Source organism: Tetrahymena thermophila (genome assembly GCF_000189635.1).
Source record: "Tetrahymena thermophila SB210 genomic scaffold scf_8254417, whole genome shotgun sequence".
Classification (NCBI taxonomy): domain Eukaryota; phylum Ciliophora; class Oligohymenophorea; order Hymenostomatida; family Tetrahymenidae; genus Tetrahymena; species Tetrahymena thermophila.
The window spans coordinates 107,229-128,921 of NW_002476199.1; the positions used below are offsets into that span (position 1 = coordinate 107,229).

Genomic DNA, 21,693 nt, shown 5'->3' on the forward strand with positions numbered 1-21,693 from the left:
TATTAATTTTAATTGATTTTGCATCGACTATTAGTATGAAATACATAAAATTTTTACAAAATACCAAGCAACTACTATTAATTTGATAGTCAAATAACCTATTAAAAAAAGTATTAAATTATTTAGCAAAGCAATTACATAAATTATAAACAAATTTTAATTAACCATAATGCTGATGAATTAATTCTCAATTTATAATTGATAAGAATTAAAGCATCATCATTTTGAAAAATGAAATTTTAATCATTAATGATAAAATAGATGATTTTAAACTATTTGTTTTTATGATTTTTTTTAATTAGATTATTTGATACTTAATATATTAGGATTTTGATTGCTAGTAAGTTATTAAAAGAATTACTTTACGATATAAAATATAGTCAAACATTCAATCAATCCTAAAACATTTTTGGCAATAACTTAACTTCAAAACAATTTTTATTTTATACAAAACTATTTATAGGAAAGAATTGTTGATAGAGGCTAAATGAAAATAAGACCTTTATCACCGATTTCTTTAATTCAAACTTCAGCATAAAAAAGCATCAGCGATAATTAACTTAAGGATGATATTGAAAGTAATACTAGTATGGTGATTTAAAACGTTTAAAATAAGAATTCTGCTGAACAATTTTAAATTTAACAATTTGAATAATAGCAAAAATAAAGCAGAAATTAGCATGAAACATTTTCTTCTTCTTACCATCAAACACAGCTTCAAAAAAAGAGTTTAAAATAGATTAGCTAAAATCCATCTTAAAAAAAGCTTACAAACAATAACAGGAATTATGAAAAAATAGACTAGCGCATTTTGAAGGCTATTGAAAGTATTAACTATTATTTCAACAAAGGAATTTAAATGTAATAAAAGCAATGGGATCATTTCGAAAAATTAATTTAAGAAGCTATGACAGAAGCAAACCAATCAAATTAACTCAGTAGCATTACCTACACAATAAAAAAATTAAATATAAATGCTATGCAATAGATTGAAAAAGCTGGAAATATTAACTAAGCAAGTAAAATTTTGAATTTTTGTAGCGATCTCTTAGATAATTTTGGAAACTTATGGATTTAATCAAATCTTAGAAATTCTTAGTTGTCGATTCCATCAACTTAAACACCAAAATCAAATGGATTTTCATCGAATTTTGAAATGAGCAAACAGAAATTGTCAAATTAAAATTTTGGGCTAAACTTTTCAAGTGTATTAAGTGAAACACTGATATGTTTGAAAAGTTTAACTATGAATAATTAAGGAACTGTATTTAGAAGGAAAGGTTAATTTTAAGCTGCTTTAGAAATTTTCAATGAAGCACTTAATATATTATCAAACGCAAAGCGCAAAGAATATTTAGGTTTAACGTACTTAAATTTATCAATTTTGTATAGCTCCTTAGGAAATCATAATATGTCTTTAGAAAATGCAAACAATGCTCTAATCGAGCAACAAAGGCTTTTCTATGAAAAAAATTATACTACATACCTATAAAAATAAAATAGTTTAGGATTTTATAATGGGGAAAATCTACAAAGTTTAGCACTTTCTCCTAAAAGTTCGCTCACCAATTTAGCAAATTAAGTAAAAGAAAATCAAAAATAAGAATCTTCAGATGGAAGTACTCCTAAAAATAGAAACAAATAAATTTTAAATTAAATATCAGCCCAAAAGCTGAACTCTAAAGAGGACTTTTCAAGGACTATGGAAAAGAATTTTGATTCTACATAAGAAATAAGCTATTCAGATTTATATTTTTATGATGAAGAGAGAGAAGATGAATTTTTGCAGTAAGTAAATACTTTAGGTATAAGTTACTATAATATTGCTGCAGAGTTAGAATATTTTCAGAGATGGGATGAAGCTCATCGCCACTATGAATATAGCTACACATCAACAAAAAAGTATTTTGGTGAAGATAATTGTATAACTCTTCAATTCTATGAGGAATATAAGCTTTTTTAATCTAGGCATGCTAAGAGACTAGTAGAGGATAACATTAATGAGCTAAAACATAGTCCTTAAAAATTTGCAAATTCTGTAAAGAGTTTTACATTTAAGGAAAGACCACAAAGTTAAAAAAGGAAGCTAAAGTTAGAAGCAGCGTAGCATATATAAACGCTAGGAAACGCACCTCAAACTATTACTAAAGAATCAGAAAGAGGCTCAGTATCAAATTTAAATTAATATTCAATCTCTTATAATATCGCTAACTAAAATAGTAAATTTAATACATTAAAATAGTAACAGACACCTTCAAGAAAAAATCGCTAGTTTCCAACAAGGCACAGATCTCTTCATATAAACTAAAACACAGTAGCTTATAACTCAAACTAACTTTCTCACATTTAGAACCAAAATAGCTTTTAACAAACACAAAATTATCCACTTGAACAAAACTTCATTTGTAAATAAAAAATTATTTTTAAATTATTTTTGACATTAATTTTTTTATGTTTTAATAAATATTTTATTAAATTGATCACTAAAAATATTTAATATATTTATGGTAATTTTATAAAATAGAAAATTAAACGCCTACTAACAGAAATGTGATAAATTTTACCAATAAATCAAAAAGAAATATAGTTTCTGCAAGTAAAAGTAGAGTTAACTTAGGTATCTAGAATAATAATTAAAGCAGTAATTTCTTTAATCCAATTACACCTAAAACATCTCACTCTCGTATAAACTCTCAATCAAATCACAATTAAATAATACAAGGGCCTTATCTCTTCTAACCTTCATATAGCACAAATAATACCTTTGGAGGAAATGGGTTTACGTAGTAAGCAAATTCAACTTCTTCAGGAAATTATGGATTTTAATCTTTTGGTAATTCATTACTGAATTCTCCAAAAAATATGATGTTAACACAACAAGCTAAAAATTTTAGCTCTAAAACATAACCAATAACTAATCTGCAAGCTTAAAAGGCTAATTTAATTATGAATTAAAATGTTAATAACTAATAAAATAAATTAATTGAAAAAATAAAATAGCTAAGCTCTAATAAATAAAGATTTTAATTTAATCAGATAGATAATCTAAAAATGCAATTTGAAACTACTCCTAAAGAAAAAAATTAATATAATAAAAAATTTCACCATAAGAATAAATCTGAAACTTCGAATTTAGAGATTTTTGCTAATCAAATGAATTAAGACAGCGATTAAGGCAAATCTAATAGTTAATCTGAACTTAATGAGCAATTATTTTTTACTTAAAACAATGTATCATCTAGAAATTAAGATAATCTTTAATAGCAAATTTAGTCAAATAAAAAAGCTTTGAATTAATAAAATGATAATAACGATATCTCGTCCAAAGAAAAATAGCTTAGGAATAACATATAATAACCAGAAAAAAATTAATAATAAGAAAATCAATAAAATAAATTAATTGAACATGAAAATTATAAACCTAAATAAAATTTTGGTTCAAACAAAACAGAAGGTTCTAATATCAATAAAACTTAAAGCTAAAAATGTATGTATAAGTAGATTACCTTGTAGGAAAAATTAAAAGAATCAGCTAACACTTTAAGAGAATAAATGATTTTAGAATACAATTAAAATAACACTGTCAAAAATGGGCATTAATTAGTTGATAATGGAAACATAAATAATATATTCTAATTAAAAGATGATAGGCTAAAATAAAAATAAGATGGTAACAATTATTCATCCAAAGAACATTTTATAAATAGGTACAACCATATTTTAGATAAGAAAAAAGATTCGACGGAAATACTTAAAAATTTCTATGAAAATAACAAAAAAGAACATGATGAATAAGCAAACTAACAGAAGTAGCTAAATAAGGAATCAAAAAGAGATACTGAAAGCAATGATGATGTTTTTGATTTAGAAAAAAGTTAATTGAGTAATAAGAGTTTGAATGAAGAAAACTTAAAAAAATTAATTAAAACTCTTAAAAAATAAAATAAACTTTAAGAAAAAGATAAAAAATTCATATAGATTATCTTAATGAGTAAAAATAGTTAACATAAATAAAATAAATAAAAAAATGATATTTAAGATAACAACTAACATGTAAACTTTGATAATTTGAAAAATGGGAAAGAAAAAATACAACAAGAATCCACAAGTAGTTAGTAGTTCACATAAAATTAAAATTAAGAAATAAATATCAATAATTTAAAACAAATTATTTATTAAGTATAAAATAAAAGCCTACATTTCTTTAGTGTTGAAGATTCAAATAAGCCTACTTAAAGGCAATCTTAAATAGGAAATTTAACTTTCACTCTGTTAAACCAGACTCATTTGATATCTAGCTTTAGCTGGGTTTAACAAAAAACGAAAGACTAAATCATCTTACTTCACTCATTCGATGTTTCTGAAGTTTATTAATAAATTTAATGGAATTAATCAAGTTAATTTTAACAAAATAATTAAATGTAAGACCAGAAAAGAGCTGAAAAAAATAACTAATTTTAATTAAATAAAGTAAATGATTAATAAAATTAAAATAAAGTCGAGGGAAAAAATGAAAAGCAATAATCTATGAAACACTATTTAGATATTCTCACTCAATTATCAAATTAAATTAGTAACTTTTTAATCATCTCACCTCTCATGAATTTTCTACTAGTAGATTCAAATCCATCAACTCCAAATCGCCTAAAAATTAGTCTTTAAAATGTAGGAATATTTTCAATCGTAAATTTTGCTGATGATTAGTCTCTTGTAAATTTTGTTTCTGCTTAGTAAGGAAATTAAAAAAGCTCAGAAGAAATAGAAAAACAAGCAAATTAAAAAATTTAATTTGTAGAAAGCAAGTAAGAAAAATAAAATGATTCGACAGTGTAGCCTTTGCCTTTGGCTTAATAACAAAAAATTTAGATTAGCCAATAAGCTCCCAATATTCCTCTTTCTTCAAATAGCCTTACTTCAAATAGCCCAAAGAGCTCTTCTAGTAACTTAGGAATAGGTAGTCATAGTAACTTTTAGCTGCCGTCTTAATCTCATAATCAGCTGGCACTAGAATAGATTGATGAATTAGAAGAATTAAAACCAATACTAAATCATAAAAAAAATGGTAATAAAATTGTCTAGTCAAAATCCAAATAAAATATATAGGAGTAGCAATTGACTGATATTTCGAATTCTAGTATAACGCCAATCGTATCAACTAAATACAACAAGACAAGACCAAAAGTAAAAAGCTAATCAAGTTTATCCAAATTACATTCTGAAAAGAAGGAAATACAGCCTAAAGTGAGTTCAGCTATGACAATAAATCCTATCATAAAGCATTTTTAAGATTGCTCTCCTATTAATAATTTAGGTTCTCCTTTTGTTTCTGCCTATGATGCTGATCCAACATTTACTAACTACCTCAAAGACATTACTCCAATATTATAAGAAGTATTTTATTTCTTTTCAAAAGTAATTTTTTAAATATTTTTTATTAAAATATAGAATTAGAAAAACAATACAATTTCTGCAACTACATTGTAGCCAATCACATAACCAAAGCAATCAAATAATAGAGCTTAAAATAAAGAATATCAACAAGAAACAAACACAGTTTAAACTCCAGAATAGCAACTTCAGCAAATTTAAGCTATAATAACCCTAAATAAGTAAAACTAGGACTAAGACCTAATTTAATAAAATCTACAACAATAATAAAATATATTTTAGTAATCTAATTTTTAGAACCCTAATATTTAGCAACTATAATATTTATACTCTAATCAAAACTTGGTTGATAACTTAGATTATATTAACCAACTTAACTAGCTCTAGTATCCATAATACTTTAACGAAAATGGGTAATTCATAAGCTAAGATAATTTTTAGTTGCAGTAACCCTTTGATGATAGAAATTTAAACCCATATTCTAATTAGTAGTTGAGCTAAAACTTATAATAAAATAATTTTAACAATCCAGTTTTAACAAATTTTAACTTTGGAATTGAAGAAAATAATTTAAATTAAATCTAACAATAATATATTTTCAATAATTAAATGAATGATAATTACTTTTAATAAATGGTTCTTCCACAGCTTTCTCAATAGTAGTAATATTACCAAACTTAATAGAACACACCATAATATAATTAATATACCCCAGAAGAATAATTTTATTAAAATAATTTATTGTTTTAGTAGTAGTAATAGCAGCAAATATTGCTTAACTAGTATTAGCTATAATAAATGATTTTTTAGAATTAAATAAGTTAATAACAACAATAAGCAGAGGTTTCAGAAATTCCAAAAACAAATTTAGAATAGCTCTAAACAACTACTTCTAATGAAATTAAATTATCTGTTTAAAAAGAACAATCAAAATAATCACAGATATAGTCATAATAGTCTTAGTTATAGTCTTAGCAATCACTGCCTTAAGAGGCTTAAAATAGTATTAATTCTCCATCATAAAAAAATTTAGTTTAATCTTAGAATTCTAAATAACAAAACTCATAAGTCGACTACTCTTAGAATTCATATTTACAAACTATAAACTCTCCACTAAAATCTTAAGATTAATCTCTTTAGAATAAATTAGATTAGATAAATTTGGATACTTAATAAAGCAACAACGTTACTATTTAAAAGGTAGAGAGTTAATTGGGATACACGCCTGTCAATTTCAGCAGATAGACATTTTAATTAGATTCGCATGGTTTTGAAAAACTTAATATTTAAAATCCTATGATTTCAACTAATAATAGCTTAGTAGGATATGATAAAAACTCGGCAAGAAGTTTAACAGACTTAAATATTAAGTTAGATTAAGATAAAAGGAAATCAACAAACAAGAATCATTTCAGGAACAAATATTAATCAAGAGCTAGTATAGCATGTCTTCCTTCTACATTAGCTCCAAAATAAGATAATAATGGTTAAAGGAGATATTCTTAATTTTATATGTAAACTCTTTAAAAATTATAGCAATAGGAGTTGGAGAGTTAAGAGTCAGAATCATCAAATTCCTCTAAAGAATCAGATTCCTCGAATTCATAAGATTAGTCCTAAATAAATGATCCAAAAAAAGAATAATTCTAATAAAATGACTAAAACATGGAAGTAAAATAAACAGAAAGTAAAATCGAAGATGAAAATAATGAATAAGAAGACTAAAATGTTTCAGTCATATTAAAAGATTCATAATTTAACAAACTAAGGGCCAATAATAAAACGGAACTTAGCAATCAATCACCTAACAATAGGACATCTAATAATAATAATAGCTATATTAATACAGTTAACAAATAAAATAACGTGAGTAATAATAACAAAATATTAAAATAAGATTAGGATTATTACACTTAAAATGATGATTGCGATGATGACGAAGAAAATGATAAAATAAAGTAATAGTTTGATAAAGAAGATGTCCTTACTAGAATAGATTCAGAAAATGATAATAATTTTATTTAAGATGATTATTCACAAACTCAAAAGAAAAACATAATCCATAATATTCAAGACATTAGCTAGATAAAACATAAAAGTAAATTTTTAAGAAGATTTTATTATTTATTTGTTAAAATTGAATTTTATAAATATTAGGAAATGATTTTGAAAGTATCAAAAGCGATGACTGGAATGAATTCAAAAGTGGAAAACAAATATTTAGAAACCAAAGCAACGAATCAAATATTTATTCTTATTTTTCTGGAAACCAAAACATCTCACAAATAAATAAAAACATGAATGAGGAAGGATATAACTTTCCAGACTTGGACTATTCTAATCCAGATAATAATTATGAAGATACAGATCTATAGAAAAGTGGAATATAATCAACCAGTTAAATCAATTTTACAAAGAAAAATAATATTAGTTCTTAAACTAGCGTCTAATCAAATGATCCTAACATCTAAATGAACGATAATAACTAACCTATTAGTGACATTAATTTAAAGTCAGATGGACAAAACTCTCAAACTAGTGACATTAATAATTAAGTTAAAGATGAATCTCCAAAGTAAGTTGTCTAAGTCTAACAGAAAGTAAATACTGTAAATTAAGCAGAGCCCCTCAGCTCAGTTCCTCGGGCTCAAAAGAAAAAACAATCAGTTCCTCAAATTTTCATTTTCAAGGTTTCAACTTAAGAAGATATCAATCAAGAAGATTAATCAAGCAGCGATTCAAGTGATGAGGAGGATGAGGAGGAAGAACACAAACATAAAGAATTTTAAACAGATGAGGAAGATACATCTTAAGAAATTGAGGAAAAATAGTAAATAAAAAATGTGAATTCTTTAGAGAATCTTAAATAAAAAGATGACGAAACAAATAATTAATATATCCCAAAATCAGAAATTCGAAGTTTTAACACGAATACTGCTTCAAACAGCACTATTAGCTAAAATGAAAGAAAACAATCCTTAAAGGAATTAGAAAAAATAGAAAAGAAAGAGTAGAAAAAGAGAGATTCTTTAAGGAAACTTTAACATGAAGAGAGCTTAAGTGATAAACTTTATCATCAATACAGCTCATTTAGAAGTGTTGGAACAGAGTAACCCTCTGCTAGGTTCTAATCACCTGAGAAAAGTATGCAAGAATCTTAAGGAAGTAAAAAATAATTTGACCTAAAGTTAAAGATAGAAGAGAGCGACCCATCACCACTTCCACCTATGAGAGGAAAATCTGAAAGTCTGATGATAAAATCTGAAGACAACCGAGCTATGACGCCAAAAATAAAAGAAAAAAGAAGAGACTCGCTTTTATCTGATCTTCCTAACTTCCAGAATTAGTTGCAGATTTTAGAATAGGCAGCACTAGAAAGCAGTAAAGTGACTTAATCTCTTACAAATATTAAAGAAACAGATGAGTAGAGATAGAGAAGAGAAAGTATTAAAAATGGAATAGTTCCAGATTTCGGAAATAATTGGTCTACAAGTAATTTACAGTCGAAAATGGCTATGATAGAAGAAAATAATGCAGATTCAGATAATGTAGACTCTGAAGGAGAAGGAAAATTTTAACGCAGAAGATAAAGCACCCTAGCATAAAATAGACCTAAAATGATTACTTTCGAAAGTAATATTAGAATTCACACTATTCAATAAAATTTAGCAAATGAGTATCATGACCAATAATCTCCATATTTCACTGTTAATGCTAATGGTACTCATGTATATGGATCTCAAAATTAATAAAATTACTCTCATCATGATAAACCTTCTGATCCCTAACAAGTGAGAGGAAAAACGTTTACTTTTGATTACAATTATTAAAATGATTCAATTAGGGCTAAAGGGAACAGTAAAAGTCAATTCCATAATTTCTTCTAATTCCCTTCTGAAGAGAATATAAAATACAAAGATGAATAATCTACAAGGAATTAAGTATAGAGTAGTTTATAAGATCTAAACCAATAATAGTAAAAGTAATCCTCTTAGACTAATATTTAGTTTTAGCAATCATAAAATTAGTCTATGATAAGTTAATAAAATACTCCACTTTCATCTATAAAGAGTAATACTGATACATAAAACCATAGTGGAACTTAGATATTTTCTCAATTTTAATCAAAAAATTATTACAGCAATTCTAATTTAGATTCAGTATCTCCGAACAACTAAACAACACCAAACCACTAATCATCAAAAAGCAATTTTTCTTATTCAAATCTCAATAATAAAAACAGCAATATGAGATTTGAAGATATAGTAAATCAAAATAATTGAAATATATATTCCATAAAGCCTTTTAAATTTTCAATTAAATAAAATATAAAATTGGAATAAATAACTAAATAACTAAATAAATAAAATCTTTTCATCAACAACTTTCAATAATAAAAAATTTTATTCTCATAAATATAAATGAATGGCATTACTCAAATTAATAGGCAATACTTTTAATAATAAAGAGTATGAAAATAAAAATACTAAAAAGTATTCACCAAATATTCTTAAGCATGTAAAATAAGCAAACAAACAATCAAACAAACAAATCATAATAAATATCTTAATTAAATAGAAAGAAAGTTAAAATAGTTAGCTAGTTTGTTTGTTAGCTTTTACTTTTATTTACTTAAAAAAATTATTTATTTATAAATTTAACTAAATAAATAAATATACATCATTCCGATTTATATTATTAACATTTTTATAAACATAAACTTATAACTTAAAATTTGTAAATAATTCATTTTTTATGTTGCTATCTTCAAAGCTAACTAATTACTAATTAATTTAATATTTATTTAAAAAAAACATTTCCTGAATAGATAACAAATAAAATATATATATACTCCTTTTTTTATAATCAACCTTATTTTTTTAAAAATTATTTATCATTTTATACAATATTTTTACAAATTTTTTCCTATTATTTTATGAAAATGCATCAGCTTATGTATTAAACAGTCTCATACACTTCTCATATAAGGTGGTTTGTACTCTAAATTTAGTGCTGCAAAGACTTCCTCCTCAGTATAACAAGGAATAGCTAATGAGGAAGTTATTTTTGTTTTGTTGTCTATTCTATTAACTGCATAAAGGCCATGATCAGAAAGAGAATAGCCTTTTTTCCTTGCAAACAATCTCATACTTCTGTTAAAATAATCACTCCCTGTAAAATATAAAAGGGCATAACCGTAAAGGTCCTTAGGATAATATTTTAGATCAATACGTCTATGTTTTCCGTCTTTTAATTTTCCAATTCCCATATAAGTTTCACTCCCATACTAATTTGGTCTTGGGAATTACAAATGCTCAATCAACAACCCATCTTATTCTAATTTACAAATCAAATTTATCATTAATTTTTTAGGTTTATTTTCCTCCCCATCTTTTCTACAAATTAAAATATCTACATCACCACACGTTTCTTTACCTAAAATATTTTTTCAATTTATTAAAGTGAATAGATATTGATTTGTAAATTTTCAAAGTAAGTACCTCTTCTATAAGAACCACAGGCTATAATATCATACCTATCGTGTTCTTCAGGATATAACTCTTTAAATCCTAATTAAAATATATTGTAAATTTTAAGAGATCAAGTAAATAACTTTAAGTTATAAATAAAAATATTGTAAAAACTTTATTTAAGATTGAAAAAAATTTGATGATTTGAAATTGTCTTCAAATGAAAAAATAAATATGCAAATAATAAAAAACCTTTTATGACTTCATTTACTATTAAAGTAGCTTCTTCTCTTGGCATTCTTTCTACCAAATCTTCAAAATATTACAAACCAATTTTTTAATTTTTATTTAAGAGATGCTAATTTTATCTTAGTTCAGCTATAGTTTTTATATTCCTTTCATATAGTTGAGAAGCTGTTGAAGGTCCTATACCCCATACTTACGAAAGTAACTCAATAGCTTAATTTCTTTCACTTTAAGTTAAAATTTAAGCTCTTTGACATTGACCTGTTTCTAAGATTTCTTTTATTTTTTCTTTTGTTTTTTCACCAAGTCCATTTATTTTTTACACATCTTTAACTGATTTTATTTGAAAATCTAATGATTTGATAATACCCACTGCTTTTCTATATGCAATTGACCTCCCGATATCTTTCTCTTATTAGTAGATTTTTAGAAGCTTTTCTAATTCCTAAATTTAAGATAATAAAAATATTTAATTATTTTAATTTAGCATTTTTTAAATCAAAATTTGAATACTTCCGTAATTAATTTGTTAAAATTTTCTTTCGGTGCTCCAGTGGCACAAATAAAATGATCTTTTCTTTCATCCCAATACCTTTCTCTTCTTATTTATCCGCTAAATGGTTTGAATGGATTACCTATATTTGGCTAAGAAACAAATTTTGGCTATTCTTAATCATTAATTTACTAACCCAAATTAGTTTCTTTTTCATCTTCATCACTATCAAGTGAAATAATTTCTATGATTTTATCTTTTTTCTTCAAACTTTTAAGCTATTGATCATTTTTAAATTTTGCTTCAACTTTTAAATTAGGAAGTTCCGTGATAAATCTTTAATCTATTTTAGAAAAATCTTCATCATCTTCATCCAAATAATCCAAGTATTTTTATTCATCTTTTATTTGAATCTCCTAATCAGAGTCCACTTCAAAATAATCAAGTTAGTTTCTATTTTTTTTCAAAAGAAATTAAGTTGAAGTCTAATAAATTAAAAAACAACATTTACTTATTTTTAAATCCAGTTTTAGAAGGCGAAGTTTAATTTTATTAGATCAAATCTTATTCTTTTTTTATAGTACTTTTACTGATTTTAAATAAAAACTAATCCTTTTCATATTAAAAGCATTTTATTAATTTGAAAAATAAATAATTTATAAAAAATACTTATGAGTTTTTATTATCTAGTTGAGGACTTCTTTTCAGTTTTTTAAACGAAGTTAAATAATTAATTTTTTAACCACTAATTTCTTCATTTTCTGTTACTTTACTTAAAAATAGTTAATTATCTAACTTTATAGGTGTGATAGATTAATCAGCATATTCTGCCTTTTTTTGTTCAAATGAAGAATCAAAAGAAACAAATTTGTCAGAATTTTATGATTTCTCTAAATCATCTTCACTTATTTGTTACTCTTATTCACTATCATAATTATAATCCCAAAGGTATCGAGTTTTTTTAGCAGCTTTTTATCTACTTGTATCTTACTTCATTTTTCTCTGTCTTAAAATATCACGAGAAATGTTAGTAAGGCATTCTAAATCTAAACTATTTTCCTAAATTGAATCTTCATCGCTGCTCACTTTTGAATTAGAGAGTTATTTACTGTTTTCATCTATAATCTACTAAGATTGTGAAATATTCATATTTTTAATTTATTATTTTTCTTTATTGATTTCCTCTTACTATCCTCTATTTTAAGCCAGTATAAAAAAAATTAATTTATCAGCAAAGCTAATATTAATTTACACATGGAATAAATTATTTTAGGCTGCAAGCTAATTTATATAAGAGAAGTCTTATTTTAATAAAATTTATTAAATAAAATTTGATTAAAATTAATTTACAATAGGGTTCAGGATTAATATATTTTTTTTATTTGAGAACTTCAACAAGATATTCTGAAATAACCACTTTATTTATTACAACGTCTAAATCTAAACTGTATTATGATAGCTATTTTCTCAGCTCCTTTATTAAAAAATTTAAATTAATTATATAATAATTAATTTAAAGTATTTTACATCAATTTTTATGTTATCTGGACAGATGAATAAAATGTGTTTATTTTTTTCTTGTATAAGATCGTAAAATGTAAGAAATTTTTCAAAATATTCTTAAATAGAAAAATAAACCTCCCCTTAATTATTTTTGATTTATTCCGCAAAAATTTTAACTCTTTTTTCACTTAAATCGAAATTCCTCATAAAAAAGATAACAATTTTTGACTTAAAAAGGTCCTTTATTTATAAAGTAAACAAACTATATATAGTCTCTTTAAAAGATCAATAAATGAACTTACTTTAGGTATTTTATTTATTTCCTCTTATCTTTATTTTAAAATATCAACATATTTTACTTTTTAAGATCCATTTTATGTGTTTTATATTTTATTTTATTGATAAATATCTGTAGAATCCTCATCTATAACGATATATTCTTTCTTTACTTCTTTTTTTGCATGTTACTAGTTAATTTAGCTCTTAAGCTACTGGCTTTCTAGAACTTTTTGATATTGAATCATTTCCTTTATTAAAAACAAAAATGAATAGACATTTCTTTTTACCTTAGAACTTTTTTTACTTTAGTCAAAGGATTTTTGACTTCTCTTTTATTATTTTCATTTTTTTTAACAGCTTCTTCAAGAATTTAATCAAGCTAGCTCATTTGCGCCAAAAATTAAAGGCTAATAAATCTTCTAATTTTTGAATATAAATTTGTTTTAAAATAAGCTTTTGATGAATAGAAAAGACAAATAAATAAATATCTTTTTAACAACACTTTATATTTCTAAATTTCTAATATTTGATTTATAAATAGCTTATTAAATAATAAAATATGTAGTATTAAAGTATTATTTCTGTATTATTATCAATTATAATTTTTTTATAACCCTGTAATACTTTATAAAAATATTTTTTAAAAGAGAGCTATTATTCATCTCTGGTTTTTTAAAAATAGCTATTAATATCTTAATTATATAAACTCAAGTCTTTAATAATAGATTTTCTTCTTCTTCTTCAAATAAAATAAACACAACAAAGAAAAGTGCATATTTTAATATGTATAAATTAATAGGTTATAATATTTTAATAGAGTTAAATATCTACCTAATAAATTATTTAAATTTAATTTATTTTATTCTAAAAACTTAAAGAATATTATAAACAAAAATAATTTTTATTATTCTTTTTTAGTTTGACTAACCTATGCAAAAAATATATATATTTTAACCTAAGTTTATATTAAATTATTATTTAAGAGCAAATATTAAATATGCTTGGATTTAGAAAATATTTATTTCTTTTACTTTAAGATTGCTTGCCATTTTTACTTTTAAATTTAACAAGAGCTAGTATTATAAAAATTAAAATATTCGAAAAAAATTCAATTTATTTTTAGGAAATTCTAAAATATTTAATTTGCATTTAAAGAGTTAATTTAGCTATTACTTTTTGCGCGAAAAATGAGTTGAATATGTTAATAAGAATTATTTCTTATTAATAATTGAAGGTTATTTATCTAGAAGAGAAATATTTTGTGTTAATTAAAATATCTTTTGCAGAAACAAAAATCTTCTTTTGGAATGATTTGATTTATTTAATTGATATTTTAATACTTAGTGAGTAAAAATAAAGCTAAATTTCAATTATTTGATAGAATACAAATCTTTTATCATTTTTACATAATAAGAATCTAAATTTAAATATAAAATAATCTAGTTTATAAATTAAAATTTTTATTTTATTCAAAAGTTTCTATTCTTTTCAATAAATGATCTTCAGTTGTGTAAAAGGTTTTAAATTGCTTTTTGCAAATCGCCTTCTGTTAATCTTAATTATTCAATAGCTTTAATCTTATCTAAATCGAAGTTTTATTCTAAAAATTTAACATCTGCATCATTTAACTTAATCAAAACTTTCCTATTAAATAATTTTATTAAATAAGTATTACTCATAGTATAGTTTAATTATATTTTTATATAAATAAATATTTGTAATTGATATTATTCATACTTTTCTTCTTTAAGATTGCTTAATGCCTATAATATTTTTTAAAAGTCAATCATTAAAATATAGAATATATTTTTAAATTTTGAATAAATTACATTTTCAACTTTAAGTTCTTATTCTTCAACGTAATCTGTTACTTTATCTAAATTTTTATTAGCGGTTTCTGTTTACTTTGACATTTTAAACTAAATTCTTAAATTAATTTTAAGTAAATGAATACTATTAATATTTTGTACTTTTTGTATTTTTTAAAATCTTAATTTTAATAAGACTGGGTTGTTAATCAAAATAATATATGGATATTTAAGTATCTTAATTTATCATTTATAATTTTTATTTATTTATTTTATCAAATTAAAATTATTTTCCACTTATAAAAAGATAAAGATAAGATGAATTAAACAAACAACTTCAAATATGCTATAAAAATGTATTTTATTTTTTTTTAAATAAACAAAATAAAGTTTTGTTTAGAGTTCATACTAAAACAAAACTTGAGTAAAATAAAAACATTAATTTATTAGCAAATAAATCAAGATTTAAATAAAATAATTATTATTATAAAAAAATATTTTTAATTTTTTATATTCTAGTTTGTCTAAGCAATTGATTAATATTATCTTCAATTAATATTAGTTTGAATTAAATAAATAAATTCATAAATTTATTCTATCATTTTTAAATAAATTCTAAGATATTTGATAAATATTTTTTACACTTTTTCTTATATTAAAAAAATATTTTGTTTGGTTTTTTTATTTTTACTATTTCAAGAAATTTTAAATAATCTCTCTAAAAAATTTACATAATTTCAAACATAAAATTAATATTAAATTTTTAATGTGTTTTAAGTAGATTAATTTAATCAAATTTGAAATTTTCTAGATTAAGATTAGAAAATGCCTTTCTAGTAGATAGATTCTTAAAATTATTCATGATTTATTTAAATAGTTTTGAATGCTGAAAAAGTTTGATGAATTTTAAATTTAATTTTATAAATTATTAATAAAAAAATTATGAAAAAAATTGAAAGAGTTTATGAATAACATAAATGTTTCTAAAAGAGAAAGTGCTTAGAATTAGCATTATTGAATTTAGATTGTGTTATTCTTTTTGAAAGAAAAAATTAATTAGTTAATTAAAATTTACAAATAAATTTTTATGCAATAATAAAAATAATCTACTTAAGATTATTTGAAAAATTCAAAAATTTTTCTTTAAAAAAAGAAAAAAAAATTAAATGATGTTCAGTATTGAAAATTTAAAATACTAAGCAAAATAAAGGAAAGAAAAGAAAAGAAAAGAAAAGAAGGAAGGTAAGTAGATAGGTAGGATTTTAATCATAATAAATAAGTAAATACAAAATATAAATAGAAATAATATAAGTATTTTGTAACATTTTGATAATTTAAATTTAATATAGGTAGAATTAATGTAAAATAATTAATTATAATTGTTTATGTAATTTAAAATCACTTAAGATATTTAAAATATTTTTCATTGGTGGAATATTTATTTGATTACTTAGTTAAATTAAACACACTTTTTTTATTCTTTATTTTTTCATTCCACTGTAAAAAATACTCACTTAGATAATTGATTCAAAATATCAATTAAAGAAGTATCTGCTTCTTCTGTTAAAAATGTTTCGCTCTTTTAATCCCAAGGCTTCATTTCATAATCACCAAAATATGCATTTGTTGTTTAATTATTAATAGCTTAGATGTTATTTCTTTAGCTTAGTATCATTTACAATTTTTTAGATTTAAGACTAGGTTATCTATTAGATTACTACTGTTATAATTATTATTTTACTTGTAATTTTGGTTCATATTTTTATCCGTAGTACTTTTTTAAATGAGAGAAGTCTTATGATTTTTCAACACTATTGTTTATTTGTTATAATTGCTTTTCAGCTGAAGTGTTTAATGTTGCTATTTATAAATTTTATTTCTTTAAATTAGCCGTTAATAAATCAGGAGAATTTTAGGAAATTTCTCCACTATTATCCATATATTTCTTAAATATTAGTCTTGATCTTTAGCAGGTAATTCTCTTATTATTTGGTGTATAGGTCTTCATCTAAGGAGAGTAGTCAATTTCTGCTTCATCAATAAGGACAGGACATGAGGGTACCTTTATAGTCACTTCATTATTATTGGAAGGCATTAAAAAATTGTTATACTTACTTTTATTTTTAATAGTAAACTTTTATTATTAAAATCCGTTTGTGGTCTTTTAATTAATTAATTCAAAATAATTGTTTTGAGTTGGCTTTAGGCTATTTTAAGGAGTTTTCAAAATGAAGGGAGACCTATCATTTAACTATTATCTTGAAACAGGAGAAACAAAGTTTGTTTCCTTCATTTAGGATTTGTAGAAAATAGGTGATACAGGAGCTAGATTTTGTTATTAGTTAGAAGGAGAATTATTTGTTATTTAAAGAGTTGGTGCATCGTCTCTTTAGTTTGATTTACCTTATAATTCAGATAAATATCTATCCTTATATGAAGGAAGTGGACGATTCATAATTTCACTTTCTTTGCCTTCATTTAAAGGGAGGGAAAGAATTCTATAATTATTGTTGATGTTAGGAGATTTTACTAATTTACTATTCAGTTTGGGCTTTGTTTACAGCATAATTTTTTAAGAATAAGAATAAGATATCAATCCATTTTTATTATTCTTAATAGTATTCAACGGAGGAATATTTTCTTTCATGTTATTTAAAATGATGTGAGACTTTCTATGTTTAGCGTTGATGTTAGAAGGAGTTAAGCATAAATTCTCCAAATCAAATTAAGATTCTAATCTTCTTTAAGTAAGCATTTATTTCTAAGATTTTGTTTTTTATCTTTTTTTATTAACTAATTTTTTTTTTTGATTAAATTATAATTTTTTAAATAATTGTAAAACAATGTTTAAATTGCTATTTTGTGTGGATATTTGAAGGTTAAAATAAATCTTTTGATTTATTGAATGATGAAAATCTTTTAAATTATATTAAATTAAATTTTATCAAAAAAAAAAAATCAATATCTTTAAAAAGCTTCCTAAAAATTTATCTATATTATTTTTTGTCTAATATTTGTGATGCATATTATCATAGAAAATAAAAAAATAGTATTTTTGTAGGTGTAATAGCAACTTATTCAAGTCATTATTAAATTATTTATCTACTATTTTAACTTACAGTTTTAAAATAATAAATAATTAAAGCAGGTTTTTGTTTTAAATATAAAAATTGTTTATTGATACAAAGTGCGAGCTCAAGCAAAATATTCTTTCCCTGTTCTGTTTTAATTTTAAATAATTTCAATGTAAATATTCCTTACAATTTTTATAATGTTAATGCACCTTCAAATGCCAAAGAAAGATTATAATTTTTAGAATTTTATAAACAAGCTACAGTAAAGTTCTAGTAAAAGGATTTTGGCAACAAATTATTCAAATATTTCAAAGAAGCAAAAATAGATTTGATATGCTAATATGAAATAGATTTGGTTTGCTTTTGATTTACTATAAAGGAGTTAATCAGATTAGGAAACACTATAACGTATGAGATTGAATAACTAATTTTATTAAATATGTATATTAACTTGCTAAAATTATAATGAAAAAGTAAATTAGTCTTTTATTTTTGAGAATGAATTACTTTTAATTAAAACTTTTAAGCTTAAAAAGATCAAATTATTGATAAATATTTTTTAAATTAATTTGTTATCCAAATTATTTTCTTACAACTCAAAAAAAATAAATATACTTTGAAGTTTTATCTCTTTAAATCTAATGAAATACATAATTAAATTGAAAATTTTGTTAGATGCAAAGAGTAAATAGAGTAAAATAAATACATACATACATAATAATCATATTTCTTGATTTAATTTAATTTATAGGTAATTAATTTGTTTAATTTATAATAGTAGTTAATTAGTTTTTAAAATATTTTTTATTTTCAGTCATATTTTTTAATAACTGTAAATTGATTGAAATTCCAATTTAATTTGACTAGCATATTGTTATTATAAAAAGGTAGTTTGGGTTTCATTATATCTAATTTAGAATTTTTATTGACTTTATAACTATTTGTTATAGATACTTTTGTAATATTTACTTCATCGCTTTGAGATTAAATAAATTACTAATTTAAAAATAAAAAAATCAAATTAATTTATTTGATAAAATCTTAAAAAATGATTGATTGAATATTTAATTAATTACCTATTCTGCATTATAAGCTTTAAAATGGCAAAGAATAATATATAAAGGAAGCATTTAACTAACAGCTTAAATTTATTTTTCCTGGGAAGATGAGTTCCATAAATATATTTAGGCTTTTTGCTAATTTTCTTGCAAATTTACTTTTCATTTGTAATTTTTTCTTAGTTAGCTTTCTTAACTTGAGGGTCAAATGGATTCGAGTATGAAGGCATAGGTGAGCTATTTAAATAATCCAATATTTTACTGCTTTCACAAATATTGCAATCTTCTTCAACTCTTTTGATTTTCTTTTTTTAAGGAGATTGATGTTTATGATGGTATTTTTAAGAAACTGCCTAATTTTCATTTTGTTTACTTAAATTTTAAGAGTCTGTACTTCTCAAAGAGTTATTACTTATTAAGGATTTGCTTTATTTATTTGTATTTCGCTTATTTTATTATTTGTACATTTATTTTATTGATTCGCTTTCACTTTATTATTCTTCTTCTTCATCATCATCATCATAATCATCTTAGCTAAAATCTTCTTTACTTAAATCTTGGGAAATGCTAGATAAGCTCTTTTTAGAATAAAAAGATAGAATTCCTGAATTGCATTCTTGAGGTGTTTACTTTTTACTTACAGCTCTAATTTAACTAGTAAAGTCTTATTTATGATCAATAGGATGAGAGAAAGGAATTTAATCTTATTTTGAATTAATAGTATTAGCATTGTGTTTACTTTGTATATCTAACCATTGACTAATTATATTTAAAACTTCTGATTTGTTTGAGTCTAATAAAAATAAGTGCTATTAGTCTTTTAAAATTTTTATAGTCTTATCTAGAATACCTACTTTACAATAAAGAGTAATAGAATCTTATTAATTTACAATTTAATCCTCCTATCCATATAAAATTAAAAGAGGTACATTAACATTTAATAAATTGTCCAAAACGAAATTCTAAATATTTATCAAGTCATAAGCCATTCCAATTCTATTCAAAATATAATAAAATGTATTATTGATTGAGACTTCAATTTTAATAAATTACGTAATACAATTAGTTTAACCATCATTCAGTAGTATATCTTTTTTTATTTGATAATTACTACGGTGAAGTACAGAAAAATTAGTTTTTAAGTTAAAGTACAGGGACTGTTTGTTTATTTTAATAAAAAATTTTTAATAATTTAAAAATCAGTAATTAAACATTTATTTTACTGGATTAAGCTTGGAAAGAAAAAATAGAACTGCATTTGAAGCAAAATTATATTTATTGTAAATAAGAGGAATACTAATCATAGCACTATAGCTGATAAATCCATTTATTTTTATAGTTTGAGGATTTAATATCATACAACTTAGAATTATCGGTACAGCTATTGAGCAAGCTATTATATAAATAGGTCTCGAATGAGATAATCTATCATACACCGATATAAAATCGCTTTGAAGTTCTTTACAACTAGAGTTCATCCTTTTACCTCCTGAATGCCTTAATTGTGTTTTAATTAAAAATATTATTTGATCATTCACAAATGAAAGAAAATTGGAATAAAATCGTAAATTTAACAACTTTATTTTTTTATAAATGTTTTTTAATTTTATATTTTTCTATTTGATATTAAAATTAATTAATTCAGATCATTAAACAAAGTTAAGTATAAAATAATTAATAAATAAATAAACAAATACCCAAAGCCTGAAAAGTCAAAAAGATGGACTTCATAGCCTAATCCTACAAGGATAAAAGCAGTCTAATTAAAGTAAAACAGAGTTAACTTTGAAAATTACAAAAACTATACCTCCATATAGTGTGCAGAAGTTTCATATAATCCATGTGCTATGATTATTTAGCTCGATAAATTTGCAGAATATTTCTATTTAAGGTGTGTATGGTATATTTTTTGATTGCAAAACTCTTTATTTTAAATATACTCACGGATGATCGTGATGTTATCGCATTAAAATTCTCCCAAAAAATAACACTCATTAGAAACAAACAATAAATTTTTGTCTTCTAAAAATACTTTTTTAGCAGCTTACGTCTATTGTTCATTTTTACTAATGAATTATGGTGGATATAGAGTACTACTTGTGCTGCTGTTATTCTACTAGAAACTCATTTATGAATCCAGTGAATCTTAGGAATTAATTTTTTTATCTACAACACTATCCATTGCAATATATTATTTATAATATCTGATAGCCTTTATATTTTCTTGCAAATGAAAAATTAAGTGTATTTTAATAGCTTATCTAGCTTAGTAAGTAAGTATTTTTGCTTTGAGATTTACTATTTTTACAATTAACTTGTATATGATACTAAAAAATTATATATGTTTCTTTAGTAGTCTTTATTAGCCTATTT

The 21,693-nt window shown here is 22.9% G+C and overlaps 5 protein-coding genes across 5 annotated transcripts; 1 reads left to right on the forward strand and 4 right to left on the reverse strand. All coding sequences in view use genetic code 6, as the record gives it.

Moving 5' to 3' along the window:
* Positions 1-487: 487 nt before the first annotated feature.
* On the forward strand, positions 488-9,671 carry TTHERM_00732540 (tetratricopeptide repeat protein; the record flags this gene model as incomplete). Its single annotated transcript, XM_001023652.2, has 5 exons — positions 488-2,167; positions 2,243-2,405; positions 2,525-5,391; positions 5,446-7,486; positions 7,546-9,671. 5 exons carry the CDS (start codon positions 488-490, stop codon positions 9,669-9,671), a joined length of 8,877 nt encoding a protein of 2,958 aa, XP_001023652.2.
* A 686-nt stretch (positions 9,672-10,357) lies between these two features.
* TTHERM_00732550 (helix hairpin-helix protein) lies at positions 10,358-13,768 on the reverse strand (the record flags this gene model as incomplete). The annotated part of the gene is made up of 11 exons (XM_001023653.2): positions 10,358-10,824; positions 10,890-10,958; positions 11,112-11,550; positions 11,619-12,051; positions 12,110-12,210; positions 12,268-12,793; positions 12,851-12,899; positions 12,949-13,072; positions 13,126-13,341; positions 13,404-13,628; positions 13,685-13,768. The coding sequence occupies 11 exons, from the start codon at positions 13,766-13,768 to the stop codon at positions 10,358-10,360; spliced, it is 2,733 nt and encodes a 910-aa protein (XP_001023653.2).
* A 1,114-nt stretch (positions 13,769-14,882) lies between these two features.
* TTHERM_00732560 (hypothetical protein) lies at positions 14,883-15,293 on the reverse strand (the record flags this gene model as incomplete). The annotated part of the gene is made up of 3 exons (XM_001023654.3): positions 14,883-15,024; positions 15,118-15,143; positions 15,210-15,293. 3 exons carry the CDS (start codon positions 15,291-15,293, stop codon positions 14,883-14,885), a joined length of 252 nt encoding a protein of 83 aa, XP_001023654.1.
* Positions 15,294-16,698: 1,405 nt separating this feature from the next.
* Positions 16,699-17,943, reverse strand: TTHERM_00732570 (hypothetical protein; the record flags this gene model as incomplete). The annotated part of the gene is made up of 1 exon (XM_001023655.2): positions 16,699-17,943. The coding sequence occupies one exon, from the start codon at positions 17,941-17,943 to the stop codon at positions 16,699-16,701; it is 1,245 nt and encodes a 414-aa protein (XP_001023655.2).
* A 2,576-nt stretch (positions 17,944-20,519) lies between these two features.
* Positions 20,520-21,502, reverse strand: TTHERM_000732579 (alpha/beta hydrolase family protein; the record flags this gene model as incomplete). Its single annotated transcript, XM_012799875.1, has 3 exons — positions 20,520-20,817; positions 21,018-21,079; positions 21,128-21,502. 3 exons carry the CDS (start codon positions 21,500-21,502, stop codon positions 20,520-20,522), a joined length of 735 nt encoding a protein of 244 aa, XP_012655329.1.
* Between the last annotated feature and the right edge of the window lie 191 nt (positions 21,503-21,693).